The sequence below is a fragment of the Dipteris shenzhenensis genome, chromosome 8 (assembly GCF_047967505.1).
Source record: "Dipteris shenzhenensis isolate YYH24624 ecotype China chromosome 8, Dip_SZ_1.0, whole genome shotgun sequence".
NCBI classification, from domain to species: Eukaryota; Viridiplantae; Streptophyta; class Polypodiopsida; order Gleicheniales; family Dipteridaceae; genus Dipteris; species Dipteris shenzhenensis.
This window is the reverse complement of record NC_141603.1, coordinates 31,619,378-31,642,263: the sequence shown is the minus strand read 5'-3', so window position 1 is coordinate 31,642,263 and position 22,886 is coordinate 31,619,378. Positions and strand designations below refer to the sequence as shown.

Sequence of the window (22,886 nt, the reverse complement as noted above, 5' to 3'; positions counted from 1 at the left end):
GGCGGTTTCCTTGCATCTAGCTTACTTTGTATTTAGGCTCGGATTTGACATTATGTACTTTCACTTGCATTGTATTGCGTAGCACTTAGATGATATTCGACGATGCCTCTTCTTTGTGGCACGTTGATTTTGTGCTATCTTGTACGCAGAGTTCTTGATGTCCCATGGGCCCATTTTGGCCTTTAGTGGACAATAATACACTTTCTTTCTTTCTTTCTTTCTCCACCAAGGTGTGTACGGTGTTTGCCCAAATACTGGCCAATGTGTGTGCAGGGTGGACCTATGAACCATCCAAGGATTATGTGCATTTAGATCTCCAAATATGCCATGTTGATATGCTCGCCAAAATCTTCCTTGGGGTATCCATAGACTCAAGCATAGGTCTATAAGGTAGGCCAAAAATGTCACCTAGAGAAACATGACTCAGCCAAGTGTCATCGATCTGAAAGAGCCCAGGAAGAGTCATGTCTCTTGTAAAATACCTAAGGCCATGAAAGAGAGAGCCAAGCTACCAAGCCCTAGGTCATGAAAAAAGGAGAACATATAAAAGTGCTTAATAATCTATCAATCCCCTAGCAAAGGATCCTCGCTTGTCTGCATTGCCATAAGCAATGCTGAATAGACTCCTTACTAGAAAGGCAACGAATACATGTGGAATCTGCCCCAATTTGGACCTGCATTGGTCCAAAATGGTTTCTATTACCATGATCAATGTGTTAGGGACAAAGAGATACTCGCTCCCCCCAAACCTCTGAACTGAGCTGCTGCTCCTCCCCGCTCCCTTGCTGCCCCCTCTCCCTCAGCCCCTCCCTCCCTCTCTCCCTTGCCCTCAGCCCTTCCCCCTCCACCTCCCTCAGCCCCTCCCTCCCTTCTCCTCCTCTCCCTCTCAGCCCGCCGCCCCCTTCCCTTCCTCTCAGCCTACGCCGCTGCCCCCTCCCTCCCCCTCCTCTCCCTCCTCTCCCTCTCAGCCTGCGCCGCCCCCTCCCTGCCTCTCAGCCCGCCCCCTCCCTGCCTCTCCTTCCTCTCCCTCTCCTCTCCCTCTCAGCCTGCGCCACCCCCTCCCTTCCTCTCAGCCCGCCCCCTCCCTGCCTCTCCTTCCTCTCCCTCTTCTCTCCCTCTCAGCCTGTGCTGCCGCCCCCTCCCTCCCTCTCCTCTCCCTCCTCTCCCTCTCCTCTCAGCCCGCCGCCCCCTCCTTGCCTCACAGCCCGCCCCCTCCGTGCCCCTCCTTCCTCTCCCTCTCATCTCCCTAGCTGCGCACTCCCTCCCTCTCAGCCTACCCCCTCCCCTTCAGCCTCTCAACCTCTCCCCTCTACCCCTCCCCTCCTCGCCCCCTACCCCCACTCCCTCCTCACCTCCTATCCCTGTTCTCTACCCCCCTACCCCCGCCTTTTTCCTTCCTCCCTCTCCCGCAGCATTTTTTGGAGCGAAAGGAGCCCCCAAGTTTGTCAAAGTCGGCCTTCTCACCTCGATTAGCGATGGATATTCCGTCGGCCAATCCTACTCCACCTCCACCAGCCACGAAAACTATTACTTTTTCTAAAGACGAGTTGCAGCAGCTCAAGAAGGATGTAGAGATTGAATGCTCTACCACGTTGCTAGCACGCATCTTCGGGTCTCACCCCTCTAGATCCCAGCCAGAGACTGGATGCTTGCGGCTCTCCCCCCAGACCTCACTCCACGATTGGTAGATGTTCGTCTTCTGGGACGAGGTTTTTTCCAGGTTGTTTTTGACACTCCAGATGCTGCGAGCACTGTGCTCAAAGCTGAGTTTTTACACCTTGGACACAGGAAGATCTTCTTTGACGCCTTTGATATTGGTTTCGACCCAGTGGAGGTAGATAAGGAAATCTTTTCGCTCTTCATCAGATTTCCCGGGCTTCCCCAGGTTTACCATCGACTTCTTTCTGTTATTGGGGAGCATTTTGGCGCGGTTGTTGAGATCCCACCCCTCCCTGGGTTGCCATTGACTGTAGCAGAGGCAACCAAGGCTGATGGGGTACCTAGAGTTAGGGTCCTTTGTAAGGATCCTAACCTCAAGATGGACCATGTTATGATCCAGCGCTCGGATGGTTCCTTTTTTCGCCAGAGAGTAGAGATTTCAGGCAGACAGGACCAGTGCAAGATATGCAGGACCATTGGACACTTTGCCAAGGATTGCCCCAGGAAGAAGAAAAGGCCCAAGAAGCACTTTGGTACAGCTCCCGCCCCACAACCTCGACAGGGGGTGGTACAGGTCCAGCACTTGCTCCTCGGCCTCGACAGAGGGGTGGTACAGGTCCAACACGTGCTCCTCGACATCCGCATGGCGGTCCTCCTCAGGATGGTGGTGGTATAGGTCCAGCACCTACTCCTCGGCCTCGACAGGGGGGTGGTACAAGTCCATCACCTGCTCCTCGACCTCCGCCTACCTCAGGGGCACGCGACGCATTCCAGTGGGTTCCAGCTCGTGTGCAGATCCCTCCTTCAGTTCACGAGGGTACACTAGTGGACTCTGCTTCACCTCGAGCTGAGACACTGAAGCTTCGACCTCCTCCCCGGTTGCAGCTTCTTCCCTAGAACCAGTGGTGCCAGACACTCTCCTTGAGGCAGTAGAGGTCTCCGCGGCTGGGCAGACACAGGATCGAGAGCAGTCCTCACTTCCTCCCTTGGATAGGGGGAAGGGGATGGTTTACACTATTGATCCTCTGCCCTCAGAAGGGATCCTTTGCACTCCGGTGTCTAGCTTGCTTCACAGGAACTCATTTTCAGCCCTAGCAGATGATTCAGATTTCCTAGAGGAGGAGTTTGTGCCCGCTACTTTTGGTGAGCCAGTGATTGGGTTTCTTGTTGACAGGGCTTCCTCTTCAGGTGGTAGGGTTCTTTCCCCTATTGATTTTCCGCCACTTGGTTCCATTCCTCACTCCTCGAGCAGGAGGTCTTCCCCTATTGAGGGGTTTGTTTCCGCCACTAGGTCGGGTAAGGTGTTCCACTCTACATCCTCTCGTCGATGAGGATTATTAGTTGGAACATACAGGGCCTAGGTGGCGTCCCACATCGCCGCCGTAGACAGTTGGTCCATGATCAGCTTCATCCAGGTGGTACTGGGGGTTCCATTGATATCTTATTTATTCAAGAGCACAAAGTGGATTCTAGAGATTGTGCCAAGTCAGGCAAGTTGCTTTCTGGCCATACTTTTTGGTCGCCTGCCTTGGGTACCAGGGGGGGCACTTCTATTTCAGTTTCGCAGTCGGTTCTCTCCTTAGTTGTTGGACACGGAGTCATTATTCCCTCTAGAGCTCAGTGGATTATTCTTTTGATTGGAGGGCGTAAGGTTGGTTTCCTTAACTTGTATGCCCAACATTAGAGGGAAACGTGTCCTTATGTGGAAGGATTTGCTTTCCTGGGCCCCCATTGCGGATTCATGGGTGATTGGAGGTGACTTTAACATGGTTGAGTTACCGTCAAACAAAAAAGGGGGTAGAGAAGGAGGACTTCACTCTTTGGAGAGAGCAACTTGGGATGCCTTCCTTTTTCACTTCTGTGGCAGAGATACTTGGTTGGACGATGCCTTTCTTATTCAGCCACAGTCCCTCCTGTTCTCTTGGTCGAACAGAAGGCAGCAGATGCCTATTCATGCACGCATTGACAGATTCTATGTAGATGATTGGGCACTAGACAGAGGTGGATCGGTATGCATTGCTACTGGGGTTTCCACTTCAGACCACTTTCCTGTTGTGCTGGCTATCTCAGAGCCTCACTTGAGAGGCCGGTCTGCCAGCATCAGGATTCCAGATGCCTTGTACACAGAGGAGGATCTTACAGAGGCTATCTCAACTTATTGATGTGATCAGTTTGCACAACAGGGTCGAGGTGAGAAACGTTCTTACCACCATTGAAAGCCGAACAAATCGTCCAAGAATACCTCAAGAAACCTTCCAATATTCTCTTGGAAGAGTTTGTTGACGAGTTGCTGAAATGTTGCCGGGGCATTGCAGAGACCAAAAGGCATCATCCTGTAGGCATACGTTCCATTGGGTGATAAAGGTGGTCTTCAACTGATCTTGTTCTCGGACCCGAACTTGGCTGTACCCACTGTACCCATCCATGAAAGAGTACGGAGCATGACCAGCCAGTGTCTCCAGCATTCAAATTGCAATAGTCCACACAGACCCGAAGCTTTCCCGTCTCCCTTTTGGGAACTATTACAATTCCACTGACCCACTCTGAGTAGTCCACGGGATATTTTAACCCGGCTTGTTCCATTTTGTGGATGTCAACTTGGACCGTGCCTTGCCATAATTGGGATTCATGCGGTAAGGGCCTTTGATCACGGGGTCTGCCTCTTGGTATAGGTCGATGTGGTGCTTCATGAACTCAGCCGGGACTCCCTTTAAATCTTTGTAGGACCAAGCAAATATGTCGACATATTCCTTGAAAAAATCAGTTAAAGCAGTCAATCCTGCACTGGTCATGCTTAATTGTGATCTCAACTCTCTGGTGAAAGAAGGATCCATCCAAACGCTGAAGCATAACATGGTCATCCGTGATATTAGGGTCACAGACTAGGACCCTAACTTTGGGCACCCCATCGGACCTATTTGCCTCTACTGCTGAAGAGGGCATGCCACGGAGGGGGGGATCTCTTCGACCAGACCAAAGGCATCTCAAATGAAAGGAAGGAGTTGATGGTAGTAGACTTGAGAAGGCTGGGAAACCTGATGAAGAGGGAAGACATGTGGTTGTCCTCCTCAACAGGGTCGAAGCCCCAAATGGAAACGTGAGCGGAAGATCCTCCTAAAGCCTAGCATCAGAGGGTTAGTAGTCCTAAGCAATGTGGCCGCAAACTCCAGAGTATCAAAGACCACCTGGAAGAATCCTCATCCCAATAGGCGAACATCAGGGAGATGGGATGAGAGGTCTCTAGGTAATGCTGCGAGCTAGTCCCCTGGCCTGTAGAACACGTTCCTACCCATTCGTGTTTAATTACATATCCCGGCCCTTAGTGACCAGATCAACATGAAATGGTCCCCATCCGGAAGCCCTTGTGATGCCCCACCTCCCTCTGGGCTCCATAGCGGAGGCGGGTTTACAAGAGACCCACACATGATATTATCATCTTTGTTTAAAATGTTGAAAGAAACAACACACCCCTCTATAATCTTGCTACTAGGACCCCTATCAGATGTCATAGGTCAATAATTTTGTTATTAGGATTGTCACAGGTAAATACTTTAATGTGCTTTTACATGTGCAGTGCACTAAGGGCACATTAAATTGGGGTAAGTGATCTCGTGCAATCGGTTATATATTTAAAGCTAGCAAGAATGTAAATCTCATACTTGTATTTCCTTGTACCATGTTAGAATGGAGTCAAGATGACGAACGAACCACCAAAGGGATTGAGAGCAAACATGAGAAGGTCATATAATCTCGATCCAATATCCAATGAGGAGTTTTTCGAGAGTTGTAAACAGCCTGCAGTTTTCAAAAGTCTTCTCTTTGGACTCTGCTTTTTCCATGCTGTTGTTCAAGAAAGGAGAAACTTTGGACCGCTTGGTTGGAATATCCCCTATGGTTTTGATGATGGAGACCTGAGGATCAGGTAGTCAGATTGCCTATATAATCATGTACATCTCTAATATATGTATATATTAATTGACTAAGATATTAGGGGAAGTGAGGGGAGTTTCCAAAGTGTTATCATTCCTGGTTTTTTCTCATTCTTATTATAGTTTCTTATCCTTTTTTTATTATTACAGTGTGCGCCAGCTACACATGTATATCAATGAAAGTACCCCAGAGAACCTTCCATTACAAGCACTGAAGTATGTTACTGGTGAATGCAATTATGGTGGAAGAGTTACAGGTATAGATAGCAACCATTCTTCTGACATATTTCTAGTATTATCAGAAAAGGTTCAGTCCCAGATTTTGGACATGAAACTTTATATTCAGGTTCTTCTATTCCAGAAGAAGTCCTTTGAATTAAGTTTTATACAAAACATTAAGAAACAGAAGATGCAGACCACATCAAAGCTACTTCTCTCATATGAGAAAGGACACCCTTCATGCACACTAGATCCTCTTGATCAACAAAAAATTATTAAAGAAATTGTTAACACTTTCAAGCTCCACAAGTGTAATACTTCACTTGTCAATTGTCTCCTGGTGTATCTTTTACCTTAAGATATAAAATAATGTGTCTACCAAGATTTTTTTATTTGATTGTGATTGTTAGAATCCCTATAAAACATAACACACAAGACTCACCATTTTTGTTTCAATATTGTACTTGACATGTTTTCACGGTGACCGAACATTTTACCCTTTTCTTTTTTTCCCATGAAAAAGATTTCTACCAAATGAGAAAATCCCCAAGAGCAGGGTGCTCAAGGCAAGAGTACACCATGCATAGCATGAGAAAAAAACCCAGAGAAGCCCTACCCCTACTCAATAGAAAGGCCTGGTGAAAATCCAGGGCTAAGGCTGAAAATTCCACCTCAAATCTGTAGTGACGTCCAAGAAGAAGGTACAGCCTCTCCACTCTCAATAGATAGGCAATATGGGAAAAAAGCAGCAGCCCCAAATTAGGACCTCCAGTGTTTTACTGCAATATGAATAGAAATCCAAAAGAAAGTAAAGGTTTTTCTATTGCCAAAGCCTTCCCAAAATGATTTCTGCAATCTGCAGAAATCTGATATTCCTCACCAGTGGGAGCCCCGACAGAGAGTCAAGCTTTTGAGCCCCAAGTGATGAAGAAAGGAGAGGAAAAAAATTTATTCAAAAGTCCAGCAATCCCCTTCCATGCAACCTTGGCTTGTCTGCAATCCCAAAAGCAATGATGAGAATGGACTCCTCAGTGGATAGGCAATACAGGAAAGAACAAGCAGCGCCAAATTTGGACCTCTAGTGTTTTACTACAATCACTCCATGAATAGAAATCCAAAAGAAAGTAGAGCTTTTTCTATTCCTGAGATACTGCCAAAGCCTCCCCAAAACAATTTCTGCAGTCTGCAGAAATCTGATATTCCTCACCAGCAAGGGCTTCCAACTCCTAATTGAGCTAAACTCCTTGGCATTGCTAACAATGTAGAGGAGGAATAGGAGGCTCTTCTCATGGTTTAGTACAACAATCCACTCCTGTTCTCCATTGTCCCACTGCAAGTACTTTATGGGGATCCCATAAACACACATCCAACCAATCTTGAGATAGATTTTTTCAATTACATAGACCTACCTCAACATTTCTCGTCATATTCATGAGATGCAGAGTCTATTGTGCTAAGAAGCAAGTAAGGAGGTTTGGCACCCTCGCAAACCATTCAATACATAGGTTTTGATCCATGGAGATGGGTTTTCACCATGCTCCACCCCTTCGATTTCTTATCCATTTTCCTCCCCTGTGACCTAACTTTCTGCCTTCCCTCTCTTCTGCTCTGTTTCTCCCTCTATCAGCCTGTCTCGTAGGGCTGTCTTTTCGCCTGCTTTTGGGCCTCAAAAACCCTGTTTTGGGGCTATATTGGCTCACCGGCCTCCTGCCTTGCCCCTTTCCCGCCAGCCCATCTATAGTTTTGATGTTGATCTTTTTTCACTCCAAACAATGAGGTACACTTAATTGTTTTCCCTTTCTTTTTGCACTTCTAGGAGTTTCTTTTCCACTTACAAGATGGCAAGCTTGGAGAAACAGAAAGGGGAAATGAGGATGCCTTCAAGCTTATGCCCAAACCCCAGGAAAATACTTCATTAGTTCGGGATGCAATAATGAAATGAATGATTTGTTGGGTTTGGGGATGAGAGGAGAGGACCAAAATGTGGAATTGTATTGAGAATAAAAATTTGTATATGTGGGAGAACACACAAAATGGCGACTATATCCTCTACATAGGAGAGCAACCCTAGGGTAAAAAACTCTTAGGAAAAGTGCCCCAAGGGAAAACCTATTGTGTACCGAGTTGAAGATGGGGACTGACATTGGAGGTAGAGGTCCTCCAAATCTAGCTCCTTCTCAAAGTACTGTAGACGTGACACCACCCCTGCATGCATTCGACATGGACCTTTTCGACAAAGACGTCTAGAATGGAGATCCTGCACATTTTCCCCTCTATTGAAAGAGACATTCTCATCGCCACCTTTAGAGAATGAACCATCAAGAACTGTCGATGTGATCCCTCTCTCTCCAACCATTGGCAGTGGAAGGCGGGCTCTTCACCCCCCCGTTCATGCGTCATTTTGCTAGCTCTACCAGCAAAGAAGAACATGAAAGATCAAGAGAAGCTCACAGCTCCCTCAGACTACAAAGCGCACGCAATGGAGATGACTGGGGACTAGCAGGTGAACCAAGAGGAAACTCCGAACGAAGGGCAAGCAGTTTTGATGCTGACGCCACGGGTTCTGGGCTCTTTTCGAGCCAGAAAAAAGAGAATCTACAGGCGCCCATCAAGAGCTCCTCTCCCCGCTTCACGGATGGGCCAAATGCAGACAGAGACGCAGGAGGCAGGACTCCAAATTCTCAACCCAAGGATGGAGCAAGCAGAGGCCCCAAGACAACAAACACAAGTGGAGGAACCAAGACACCAGAACACAGAAGAGAAGCTGAAAGTGTTGCACTAGAAGACCCACGACAACATCAATCAAAGACAACAAAGGACTTGTGGTAACTAGTGTTAGATTCTTAAGAAAAGGGTTCTTCTTTTTCCTTTTTGAAGCAGAGGATCCACGCTCTTCACCATGCTGTCTGGACCATATGGCATCAACCTCTCTATCTAGAGTTTTGGTCCCAGGACTTCAACATTGACAAGCCTAGATCCACCTTTGTACCTGTTTGGGTAGAGCTCCTTGATCTTCCCTTCTCTTTAGTAAATCAAGCTCCCAATTTATGCAGAAGCTTAGGGCAAGTGATAGATGTGGAAAAAGAGAAATTCATTAATCCTAGAGGCCACTCCCAAGTGTGTGTTAGGTTGGATGTTGTTGAGGAGCTCCCAGAGACTCTGGTGATAGTTAACAGAAATGGGAGTGTCTATATGGAGCAACCCTTGGTATACAAGAACCTTCCTGACTCATGTTTTCTGTGTGGATTATCAACTCACACAGTCAAAAGTTGCCCTTTAAAGAGAAATGGTCCTAAACCAATGTAGGAGCCAGCCCAACAATAGGCCAATCTCCCTCCCAAGCCAAAGTGTACTGTCAAAGGCAAGCCAAAAAACCAAGATCTGGTAAAAAATGCAGAAATAGTGGCAGATAACAGTACAGGCAAGAAGGTAGAAGATCACAAGCAAGCCCAGTCCCCAAGGCTAAAAAGGGAAAGAGTAAGAATGGTAAATAAGCCATTCACTTTTCTTACACTCGATGTATGTGGATTAACTGACCCTTGGAGGAGTCAGGAACTAGCCAAGTGGTTGAGAGATAGCTCTTTGTCTCCTACTTTTCTTGTGTTACAAGAGGTGAAAGTAACTAATGACACCCTGGAAAACAGACTAAAAAATGTTGACAGTAGAAGAATATGGTACTTCACAAATCATGAGGAAGGTAGAGGTGGCACTGCAATTGGGATACTCTCACGCTACAAGGATTGTGTCATCAAATGCATGCAGGACTCAAATCACAGATGGCTTGCTTTAGAATGCAAAATGAAAAGCTTCTCTTTCACAGCTGTATCAGTATATGTCCCAACAGGATCCATGGAAGAAGAGCCACATGGAATTCAATGTTGAATTTAGGAATTGACTGTGTTATTACGAGGGATTTCAATATGGTGGAGAATGCTAAAGACAGATGGATGCAGAAGGGATCAATAATCAGGGTCTTGAACAACAAATATGGAAAGATCTCAAATAAAATCTACAAGTTGTGGGCATTGGGACTCCTAGCATTTACACATGGAGCAACAGACAAGTAGGTAATCTGAGGAGAGAAGCCAGACTAGATAGAGTGTATATTTCTCAATCTTTGATTGACCAAGAAGTCAAGCAATCTACCTTTTCCTCTCTCACCTTATCAGACCACAAGCCAGTGTTAGCTTGTATTGATTTGGGGAGTGGGAAGAAAGGTAACTCTTGGTTCAAAGCTGACCCCTTCTTGTTCACGGTGCAGACAGATTATAGAAAATTGAAACTTTTCCTTTGCAGAGCAGTTGACTCATTGTCTCAGTGTTGGAAGGATGCCATTGAAAGCATCCAAACAATCTTAAAGGATGCCAGAAAAAACAGAGCTGCCATCAGAGCAAGGAGAATGGACAAGATTAAGAAAGAGATTGAAGAACTTGAACAAAGGGCTAGAAGTAATGATCTCAATGCTCAAGACCAATTACTGGTCAAAAGAAAAGAAATCAGGATACAGGAGCAGATCAAGTTACATAATACCAAGATCTACTTCAGAGATTGGTGGGCAGGCAAGATAGACAAACCAACCAAGGAGAACTTCAAGAGGATTAGAAAAAAGAGACATATAGAGGAAATTCCTTTTTTGCAGAGGGATGATGGTGAAGTGGTTAAATCAGAAGCAGAAAATATGGACATCATAGTCAGTCACTTCAAAAACCTTTTGAGTACTGTGGACATAGCAGATACCAAGGTCCTAGAGGCTAGAGATAGGTGCCAATCAGCCAGACAAACCATTGTGTCTAACTTAGACAAAAAACATCTGTAAATTGATCTCTCCCTTCAGGAACTCAAAGAGGCTGCCTTTGCAATGGATGATGGCAAAACTGTTGGAGAAGATGGGCTACCTGCAGAATTCTACAAGTTTTTTTGGGACACTATTGGATCCTCCTTACTGTCTGTTTGGAGAGAGAGTGCTAAACAGGGCTTTCTTCCAAAACACTTAAATGGAGGAGTAATTAAGCTTACACCAAAAGAAGGGGACAGGATAGTTTTAAAAAATTGGAGGCCCCTCACTATGTTAAAGTGTTCTTACAAGATATATGCCAAAGCAATTCCTCTGAGATTGAGGCAAAATGGACAAGTGGATTCTTGAGGAACAAAAAGGCTTCATAAAGAACATGCATTTTCTAGAAGCAATCATCGACCTATGGGAAGGTTGTACTCATGTTGAAGAAGCAATCAAGAGATCTGTCTGATTAAAACAGACTTTGATAAGGCATATGACAGACTTAATTGGGATTTTCTCCTTCAATCACTTAGCAGTTTGAAGCTGGGAACCAAATTCACCTCTTATGTAGCTTTGCTACTTTCTAATGCCTCTGCAAAGGTGTGTGTGAATGGAGAGATGTCTCAGAGCTTCATGTTGAAAAGGTCCATAAGACAAGGATGCCCACTGGCACCTCTATTATTTGCTATAGCTGCTGATGCTTTGGGATGGCTGATAAAAGAGCAGGTGAGATCATGTGAAATCAATGGTATTGAGCTCCCCTTAGGAAAGCAGCTAGTAAACCAGCAATTTGCTGATGATACTTCTCTTACTATTATAAACACAGATGTAGACATACAAAGAGCTATGGATTGTATGGATACATTATGTAATGCATCTGGTTCAAAAATAAATCACTCTAAAATAGGTTATGCATTGTTATCTGGAGACACCTAAAACCTTCTGGATCAGATGGGTTGTAAAAGAATCCCTCATGGGCAGATATTTAGACTGCTAGGTATCTGTATGGGGTTCAATGTTAAGATGAAAGACAGATGGGATTGGTTCCTGAAAGGTTTTTAAAAAAATAGACAGACTCGGGGGATTGCAGGCAAACCTGGCAGGAAGAAGGGTAGTACTAAACCACTGCATATACCCAATTGCTATATTTTATCTCTCATGCTGGTGTCCTTCGAGATCAGGTTTGGAAAAGTTCATAAGGATCTGCAGATCCTTCTTATGGGGGGGAAGTGACACTAGAAGAAGAATAGCCGAGGTCAAGTGGGCTTTTTGCACCAGACCAAGAAAGGAAGGAGGCTTGGGTGTTATAAATATACAGCTAGCAGCCTATAAATTAGCAGCTACTTGGATAATCAAAGCCATCACAACTCTTGAAAGTGATTGGGCTAACCTCCTCCTCAGGAACTTCAAGCATGCGAGGCCTTACAGAGCTCCTAGATGGAAGGATTATCCTTTGTTATCAGCCATAGGGAACCCAGAACCATGCACTACCAAAGGGAGCCAGCTATGGAAAACCCTATGGGGGGCCTTTGAACAGATAAAAAGCCACATCACTCTCTCTAGAAAAGGAAGCTTTATTGCTTTAGATTTAATCTAAGTTTCTACCTTTTTCACTAAACAACAGCTAAGTGACAATGACTTCCTGAGGGCATGGCACTTGGTGAAGAAAGGGGCTATCTCGTTGGGGGATTTATGGAACAAGACCAATCTCAGGTGGAAGACTTGGTCGGAGATAAGAAGAGAGTTCACTCAACAATTCAGACCAAGAGTTGATTATGGGCAGAATTCAGCTGTGGGAAGGGGACATCATTTGGAAAGGAGGCAGAATTCTTAATTTCTCTAGAGAGTTTGGATGGGTAGGCAGCTCAACCCTCTTACCTATACCCACTCCATCTGAAGGCATAGATGAGATTGTTACTAAACTACACTCTAGATGGAACTGTTCTGACAATGAAAGAAAATGGCTATCAGATTTAAGCTGATCTGGGGCAGAAGAATCCCTGAGAAAATGTCCACACTGCTATGGTTAATTCTACACAAAGCTGTCTGGACCAACTGCAGAAGCTTCAGCATTGGTAAGGGCGATGGTACATGCAAACACTGTGTGGGCATCAATGAAGACATCTTTCATCTGTTCATAGCTTGCCCCAGAGCAAAAAAAAGCCTGGAAATTTGTGCAATTAAGAATAGGTAAACCTATATAAACTGGAAGTCTATTCTTTTGGGAGATGCTCTCAAAATTCCTTATGCCACATGGACACACATCAGGGCTTACGCACTATAGTTTATTTGGATATCCAGAAATGCTTTTCATTTCAATGAAGAGGTCATGCATGCTAAACAGATCTTTGTTAATTGGTATGAATGCTATTATCTTACTAACTGATCACTATGGGCTGTGGTCCAGGACAAGTTCTTATTGGACCAAGAATATCATAACTATAATGACCAGGTATCTCAACTCCAGGAAGAGCTGGAAGAACACATAGGATGCAGGGAGATGCTCCAACTCAGGGGTGGATTTGCAAGCACAACTCCTGCCATCCCTCTTCCCAGTCAAAACAGAACCTACTGTTTAGAGTGCCTCATCTGGCACTTATTTTGGCTATGGTACTGCTCCTCTGTTCCCAGGTCCACTGCATCAATGTTGGTTACCAGAATTGTTGCTGCCTTGGTGGCTGCCAGAACAGCAGCAGCAAAGGTTTGGAGTACATAGTTTTTTGCAGCTTACTTTCTCTTTTATGGATGGACAAAGAGGCATCCTAGGATCAGAATATGAGGCACATTCAGCCTTCAACAAGTAGATCATCACTGGATCATAATTTACTGTTCAAAACTGTCAAACTGAGCTCTGGCTCCTCTCTATTTTTGTTACCAATTTTGATGTTTCCCACTTTTAGTCAGTGGTTTTCTTGTATGCAAGACAGAAATTCCTCTCTAGAGGAGAACATTTTGTCAAAGCTTGACATCATTGTACAAAACATATGATTATAATATAATCGGCTTTTTCTTTGCCCAAAAAAAGTGCGCCAAGGGTGTTCATACCTGCAAATTTTAGAGGAATGACCAAGAAGGGGGCAATGGCTATCGCAACAGCTCCTTCTCCACACAGAGGCAATGGCAAAAAAAAAACAAAACAGCAAGTCTTTCCCTGCTTCTGAATGGTGGAGACACTACCAGAAAGAACCCCCTCCAAACTGATGACTTTCACCTCCAAAACAGAGTCTATTCCCCTAAAAATGCAGCTATTCAGAAAGAGGCTAATGATGACTCCAGAAAGGGATTTTGCTGGGGTAGGGCAGAGATCGATGGAAGGGATAGCTGAGGGCTGAATTGAAGGCCGGCTCTAATACCATTGTTGGGATGCAAGGAGCAGCAAACAAGAATAGATACAACAATGCATTTATTGCAGATTGTGAAAAAGCTGAGATAATAGCTAGCAATAAGACCAGTGTAGGAAAAGTCCTAATAGTCATACGATGACTAACTGACCTAACTGTCCCAAATGAACTGAAAGCTAACAAGAACTAACTGTCCTGGGGCTACAAGGCCATGCCAAGGTCTACCAAGCAAGGGTTGCCATAGATCCTAGGCAGGTACACGCTGATGCCAACAGTCTACATTCCATGTGGCAACCACATAAGCTGGCACATCATCACAAGACAACAGAACTGTCCCAAGACAACAATACAACACCGGAATAGTAGCCACATGAGGGTCAACCACATCAACAAGCTGCCGAAAAGCAACCATGTAAGCAATTGCTGATGTCAGCATGTCGGGACAGTTTCTGACATGAATATATCATGGATTTTTGTTTTAGGTGGTCTTTCAACCCGATCGAGTGGACAACCAATGGTGGTTGTGATTCAAGTTGCACCTAGTAACCGACATGTATTTCAAGATGTGGAAGTAGAGAATGAAATGGAAGAGCAAGAAATAGATGCATTGGAAGCTAGTCCAGCACCCCTTCTACAATAGTTTTGGAAAGTGAAGATAGGATGACTATGGATGCTTTTTTCGACGTTGTTGATTATCCTGAATGAGCTTGTTAGCTACTATGTATGTTATAATCCCATGCCGATTATGGCTATATCCATGCCATGATATCTTACTTACAGAGATTTCTAAATCTACCTCCACATGTGAGATAATTACAAAATCTTGCATCTACATCAACGTGTCGGGTATTTTGAATTCTAAATCTACATCCACATGTGAGATAATTACAAAATCTTGCATGTACATCAACGTGGGGGTTATTTTGAATTCCTGCATTTGTAGTGTGAAGGAGCTCTTCAATAAAGCCATCAAGCATTTGGCCACAATGAGGTATATTCATGGTCGCTCTTATATGCTATTTCTGGTAATATATTGAGCTCTCCATTATCTTTTCTTTAATCAATTGTATGGGACATTGTGAGTTCCATCCATGATTTTTCAACCATGCTTCTAGCCTTGTATTAATCCACATTAGTGATTATGTTTTAAAATTCGGTCTCTAGCACACATGGTTTCAACATTTTATCCTCAAACACATTACATCTCTCTTTACTATGAGATCTGAGGATGCTTCTACTGCCTCTTTAGAAATATTTTTGGGGTGTTGCCCCAATTTCTCTCCTATCCAAACCAGAGATGCTTTCATCCATGAGGCAGTCAGGCACCGCGAGCGTCTACTTTGATCATGGAGACAGGTGCAGACCTCCTCCTTGGTAGACCCTTCTCAGAGCTCGATCACAGAGTTCTTCCAGCCAAAGCATGTGGACCCCCATACTACAAGGCCCCGACATGAGCGGGATCTAGAGCTAGCGACACGACAACTCAGACAGAGGGTTGACGCACAGATTGCACTTGGGGAGCTGGGGCTCGGCCGATAGGGGTCACTTTAGCTCTTGTTAGGCGCAGAGCTATGACCATGAGATGATATAGGATCACGCCCGCAAGCAACCGACAACACTCTATCGTGGACTCCATGCTTTCACTGTCTCATCCACCTGAATGACCTAATGACGATGATGATACTGGTGTGTAGTCGATCACTCTGACATGACTATGTAGTACTTAGCACTAGCTTTTTGCATTCTGCATTGGTGTGGATGCTCGTTTAGTAGCTCCACCCTCACAGTTTGTTAGTATCAGGATTCTCACAGTCTCATAGACCCATCGGTCTTCCGAAGACTTTAATAAACTTTCTTTCTTTCTTTCTTTCTTTTTTGTAGAGGATTAGACACTATATGCGACAATAAATGACATTGGTAAGACCTTCCTATTCCCATGAAGTCATTTACCTATCTATTTATGTGATGAGAGTGGTGTTTAGGATGCATTACAATCATGGAGCATCGAAGACCGGATGTAGTTTGCAGGTTTTTATATGTTGGGCATATGGTTCTCTATATGGCCTATTTGTCAAGTTGTACCAAAGTGTGTTTCTTTACTTTATCTCATTGCATTTTCCCTAAAAGCTATCCTTGTAAAAGCCTAATTTATAAAGGCATATCCGTATGCTTAGTTAATCTACCATTCACCATGTAGGCATTGAGAGGGCTGTTGTTACTATGTGTAAAAGTGGCAACGGTTGTAAAACTGGGTTTGGGCTTGGAAAGCTATATCAAGCATGTGGAGAAGAAGAGGCCAACAAGGCCTATAACTCAAGTGGTTTCTCATAAAACCATATGAGAGTCACATTGTTTTTGCCAAAAAAAAAAAGAATACCCATATACATCAAGCTCATGGACATGTTTTAGAAGACATATTCATCATCCTCATCTACCTCCTAAGGGAAGAATAGATTTTGGAGATGAGCAGTGAGAGAAAAAGTTGGTGTCGGAGTGTCAATCTTCTTCTTATTCACTAGTGGTAGCTGCAACCAAGTTAGCATGCTCCTTGGATTGTTGTTTGGCAAGCTTCTGAAAACAACGGTCCTCTGTATGGCCAAGCTTCTTACAGTCCATACATTTGAAAGGTTTGAACAGTTTTTTACCCTTGGAATATAATGCCTGTTCCGTATGGACATCTTTGTGCCTTCGTTCATGATCAAGAAGCATTGCAACCATTTCATCAAAGGATATATCCCGTGCTACTCAAAGCGCTGGTATCATATCATGAAACTAAGGAATATCCTCAATGCTGGAAAGAAGGATAACCACCTGATCATCTTTCCCAACAGGGACCTTCAAAGCAGTAAGTCGGGTGATGAGGGATTCCATATGATTTAAATGAGCATTAAGAGAATCTTCATGCTTCATATGGAGCTTAAAGAATTTATGTCTAAGAAACACTTTGGAATTGATAATTTTATTGCCAAATAAGCGCTCTAGCTTGTCCCACAGCTCATGTGCAGTGTCATCAAAATCCAAGTGATGAATAACGTCATCAGACAAACCCAAACCAATGGTAGAAAGACCTTTCTCATTGAAAGTTTCCCACGCTACAATTTTCTTTTCATCAGATTCAGGTTTCTTGTATTTGCCACTAACCACCTTCCACATACCTTCCCTCATAAGCAAAAGCCTCAGCTTGGTTTGCCAAGTTGGAAAGTTTTTACCAGAAAACTTTTCAATACAAATCTCGCTTTGGAATACTCCATGTCTACTTCAAATGTTGTAACAATATGGGCTGAAGTGGGAGCTCGGAGCAAAGGCTAGAATAATCTAGACTGTAGCAGCAACTCAGCTTGCAGTCGGGGCAGATGGTGGCGTTTTTTAGTCGTGAATAACAACATTTTGAGTCGTGAATAACAGCAGCACAAACACTCTTCAATTAGGTCGTTTCTTAAAAAACGGGTTCCAAATGAGGTCATTTTTAGGGTGACTAGTAGTAAAAATGTCTCCGCAACAGTAAGCAACTATTTCCCTCACAAAAACACCCCCAAAACAGCAAAAACGAGCTGTCTTTCAGCAAAAACGGGGCTGCTTTTGACTTAAAAAACGAGCTGTCTTTTCCTCTACGAAGATGCCCACTAATGCCCACGAGAATGGTGACCAAGTTGCTCTAAAGCTCCATGAATCAACCCAACGAAAACAACTCCAAAGTCGATGTAGATCAGTAGCTCATGGAGAGGCTAAGGGTGAAGGAAGGACTGCCTTCCAAGAGGAAAGAGGGAGAGTAGCTCCTCTTTTTGGGCCTCCCTCAAGGAGCAAGAGGCAAAAGACTAGGAGAAGGAAGAAAGAAAGGGAGGAGGGAGGATGGCTCTGATACCACATGAAGGAACATGGTGGAGAGGGAGAGGGAGAGAGAGAGGGTAGGCTAGGGAGAGAGAAGATAATACTCAAATGGAAACATAATGAAAGTGAAAGGAAAAGGAAATGAGCTTGATAAAGCTTGATGTAGACTCCTTGATGTATGTTGCTGTGTGACACAAGTACAATCATACCAAGTGTATATGGGATATCTCCCAATATGACACATGGCACCCACACATAAGACTCTACTAGAACTCCTAGTAGAACACACTAAAACACACTCAACTTGACTTCATGTTCTAACAAGCATCCCCAATAGGCAAATGCCTTGATTGCATCTAATACCAGTGCAAGCACGAACAAAATTCCACATCTGTCTAGCAGGCAGACAGACCATAAACAAATGAAAACTGTCCTCTATGCAGTTAGGGCATCTCTCTTATAGACCATCTGACTTTGCCAATCTGTGTAGCTTTTGTCTAAACTTCTAACTTTTCATTCAAGAATAGATTAAGGGCATGGATAGGAATAAACCAGACCTGCAGAGTAAGAGTGCAAAGACTCAAAATAAATTTAAAATTCAAGAAATTGCAATTCAGTCCCAACGACCTAGCGAAAATCAGGAAGGGGCTTTTTTGTTAAGGAAATGTAGTGATATTGTAGACTAAACTTGGCAGCAGTTTCATTAAATTTATCGACAAAGCTCTATGGTTGATCTAAAATTGGCAGCAGTTTCTTTAAATTTATTGACAAAGTTCTATGGTTGATCTTTTTGTTGAATATTAGATGACAAAGACAGATTATTGCTAAATGCAATATTGAGCAGAGTGTACTGCAAGGAAATAATTCAAACTGGCTACAGACTTTCCGAGTCTGGCATATACGTAACACCACACCCAGGAGATATAGAATCGTACCTGTCTCATATTGATGACTTTCCCATTATTGCAATGCCAGAGGCTTTTGGTTTACATGCTAATGCAGACATCACCAAAGATATAAATGAAACGAATCTCATTTTCAGTTCTATGCTCCAAGCTTCAGCTACAACAGTGGGTAGTTCAAGCAGCCAAAAAGCCTCTGAAACCATTGCTGAAGTTGTGAAACATATTTTAAGAATAATACCACCAAATTTTGATCTGGAATCTTGTGAGACCAAATATCCTATTCTATATGAAGAAAGTATGCATTCGGTCCTTAGCCAGGAAATGGCTCGGTTCAACAAGCTTCTTGATCGGTATGGTGCATCCTTAGAGTTAAATCTTACTTTCTGTCAGTCAATAATGATGTTTTTTGCACAATCCTATACAGTACAGAGCTGTAAAAAAAAACTCCCCAAACTAGACAGATAATCCCAATATCAAACCTCATTTTAGGATCCGGACAACCCTCAAAAGCATGGAAAAGGCAATACGAGGAGTTGTTGTAATGTCTGCAGAATTGGAAACTGCCTATCACAGTATTGCTGTTAATCAGGTATCTAGCTATTCATTCGTCACTTGAGCAGTATATGATTGATAAAGATAGAATCATTTTTATTTGGATGTGATGAGGAAAAAGGCTTATTTTGTCCCAAAAAATTTAAAAGCAAACAATCGGTAAAATGATGTCTTCAAAATTTGATTAAAATAATGTGACAGCAATACTCAGACTAAGAGTTTCACACCCCTTAAGATGTGTGGTATCCTAAGAGATTTGATTGTTTTCACTCTTCAGGTTCCTAATATCTGGAAGAAAGTTTCGTATCCATCACTGAAACCACTCTCTTCATACATTACCGATCTTCTTGACCGTGTGAAAATGCTACAGGACTGGTATGAAAATGGACCCCCAATCGTTCACTGGATCAGTGGCTTTTTCTTTGCACAGTCATTTATGACAGCCGCATTGCAAAACTATGCTCGAAAACACAAATCGGCCATTGACACACTCGCATTTGAATTTCAAATGATTGAAAAAGATCCTGCAAGTGCACCTGATGAGGGAGTGTTTATTAAGGGTTTATTTTTGGAAGGATGTTCATGGGATTCTACAGAAAAGTGTTTGTGCGAATCAAAGCCTAAAGTAATCTATGTTCCTGCCCCGACAATATGGTTGAAGCCTTCCCGGGCATCAGAAATTCAAGACTATCCCCACTACAATTGCCCAGTTTACAGGACTGCAGAGAGGAAAGGAGTGCTAGCCACAACAGGGCATTCCACGAACTTTCTTATGCGTATAAGAATGCCTTCTAAGCATCCTGCAAGCCACTGGATACAGCGAGGTGTTGCTATGATATGCGCTCTCAATGATTAGAGGATCTTGAAAAGAGAAGAAGCATTTAACAACTGAGAAGATAATATCACAAAACATCTTTGGATTCAGTTGTCTAAGTGAAACGAGTATTTTGATCAAGGGACTCGTTGAAGGAGCCATCTAGAAAATTTCAGCTAAGCAAAAACAAAACAGAGGTAAACCATGTGGATAATTGGACAGAAGCTCCTCGTCATCCATCTCAGGTGTGTTTGCATACCTTCAAAGAGCTCTGCGAAGCAAATTTGTTGAGGAAGTATGTACAGGACCAGCATTTTCATGCCATAACTTGTCACATATCTTGCCATGCCTAGCAGAAAAATTTGTCATACCAGTAGAAAAAGTTATCAGACCTAGCCATGCTTGGTGAAACAAGTCTATATCAAACAGATGCTCTCCATGAGATTTTGCAATTACTCTAAAGTAAGAAACTACCTATTAATTTGTTTGCATGAAACTTGAATGCCCACGTTCAGGTCTATAACTGAAAGCTTCTTCACTCATTTTCAAGGTTATCTACTATTCTTTTCAGTCCAGTACATAAGCTGTCCCAAAAGGACCTTGACAATGCTAGTATCAAATATGAGATGGGCTGAAGAATGATGCGATAGTATACAGGCTGAAGAAAGATATGGGCTAGGCAACTTGGACTGGCATCTTTTAGTTGCATCAAGGCTAGGGGGGTTAAATGGGTGGTTTTTAAAAAATGTACATTGAAAATTTATCTGTTGGTATACAATACGAAGTACACATATAACTATGGTTATAAACCAGGATTATATTTCAATCTGGTAGAAGTAAACACATTGGACACAAAAGTGAGGTCCATGAGATCGGGAAGGCCTTTATTTGAAGAAAATGTACGGACCTTGGAAATTGATAAGCCATAACCTTTTGTTTCCCACATGAATTTGGGTTACATTCATTAGCTGCAACATCTTTTTGGATGATGCTTCCATTCCATTATGTGACAAAAACAACAATGCAATCCTTGATTATTTTCTTATTATCTTATTTACAGCTACTTTGTCCACAGTCTTTAGCCTTCCTAAGGCCTTTGTCCTTCATAATGGCGGTTGTTCCATCGATCTCTTCCTATCATCGTAAGTTGTAGATTATTGTGCTTTACCATCGTTATAGTTTCCAATCAATACAAAAAAGAATGGAATGGGTCGTGCAAATAATGCAACATTTTCTTTTCATGTACTATTTTTTTATTGCACATTAACAACTCATGTTGCTCTATCAATGTAGCTATTCATCCTATCTCATATTGGTGCAATGTCTTGACTTACGAAATGATCAATCTAAAATTTTCATTCTCTCTTACTAACACAATTTCAATCACTATGAAATGTCTACATGTGATACAGAATCATACATATTAGAGTTAATACCCATGTGCTCAACCAAAACCAAGGAGGCCATTTGTCATGCAAGAGCAGCATCATAGTTCAAATATGTCTTTTCTTTCCCAACCTTCCCAACCCTAAACTCTAAACCCAATCAGGTATAATATACCTAATCTCTCAACACTCATAATCTCTCCATGCACATCTATCCTAGGCTTAATCAAAACATTGCTATACTACTCCCTCTATCATGGGAAGAAGTAGCCACTATCCATTATCGAGAAGAGTTGAAATGCCATAATGTCTTCTCGGTGTATACACAAGAGAAAGAGCAACCGTAGTGCATTTTTTAACCCCCTAATTCAAAGACTAGGAAGCAAAGCGACACCACTACATACTTCTCTCAATGAACAACAACATTTAACTTAAAAGACAATGTTCGCGATGGTCTAAAAACATTAACCTAGAAAATAATGGCTACCCTGCTTGAGCCAAAGACACAGAAAAGCAGCAGTGCCGAAAATGACGTGCTTGTTGACCATAGGGAAAAACTCACAAGGAGCTCATCTCAAAGTTTTATATATATATATATATATATATATATAAACAAAATAGCATAGGCCCTACTTACAAGCAATATGATTACGCTGCCTTTATAACTACTGATAATCCGACTACGCGCCCCTAATCGTGCTATGAATTATTTTTTGATCACATTTATATGATCACGAATAATCCTATGGAATAGAACTTCAAATTGATTAAAAATGAAGATAATTAAAATGTGAATGAAAAATACTACCAATACTCATTGCTCCGCTCGATTATTTTATCTAACAATCACTAGAGCATACGTCTCTAGTACATTGGCTACACACACACTTAAATTAAAAAGAAGAGAGCATATGAAGCAATTTGGCTTGAAAGGTACAAGATTTAATAGCGATAACATAGTATGCACAAGCATTGGTAAAGAATACAAGATATCATTTAAGAACAAAGCATATTGATATCTAGAGGAAAGGGCCGGGGGAGGACTTTGACCCTGGCCCTTTGACCCTAGCCCTTTCCCCCACGGGAGGGGTTGGAAAATGACACTTGGAAGGTTTTTATTGGTTTGTGTGGAAATGGGGGCTGATTTTGTCTTATTCATAGGAGGTTAAATTCCCTCTATGAAAGGTCCTCGATCAGACGGTGGAGATTTATCCTACATCGATCGAGGACCCATACATATGAGAGAAGTTCATGAAGGAAAGTTTGCATATTGATGACATCACGCTATGGAATGTAAAATATATATTATTTCTACCAAACCACATTAAAAATAGTTTTTAAGGAATCACCACAATCTCGTATTTTGATACAAAGAATGGATTTTCCATTAAGGGGGGAGTAATGGGAGTGATAGATCTAGTACTATTCAATCCCTCTTCACCCCTAGGTTCATCATCTAAGTAATAGAGTAGTATTT

The 22,886-nt window shown here is 43.0% G+C and overlaps 1 protein-coding gene across 1 annotated transcript in view; it reads left to right on the top strand.

The window, feature by feature from the left end:
* The window catches only part of LOC147899385 (uncharacterized), a 503,340-nt gene extending 482,558 nt beyond the window's left edge, over window positions 1–20,782 (top strand). The window contains exons 37-41 of the mRNA XM_087377716.1: window positions 5,343–5,581; window positions 5,739–5,845; window positions 18,558–19,008; window positions 19,148–19,247; window positions 19,488–20,782. Of these exons, the coding sequence (XP_087233842.1) occupies window positions 5,343–5,581; window positions 5,739–5,845; window positions 18,558–19,008; window positions 19,148–19,247; window positions 19,488–20,066 (1,476 nt within the window). The 3' untranslated portion in view covers window positions 20,067–20,782. The remainder of the gene's footprint in view (window positions 1–5,342; window positions 5,582–5,738; window positions 5,846–18,557; window positions 19,009–19,147; window positions 19,248–19,487) is intronic.
* Window positions 20,783–22,886: the final 2,104 nt, after the last annotated feature.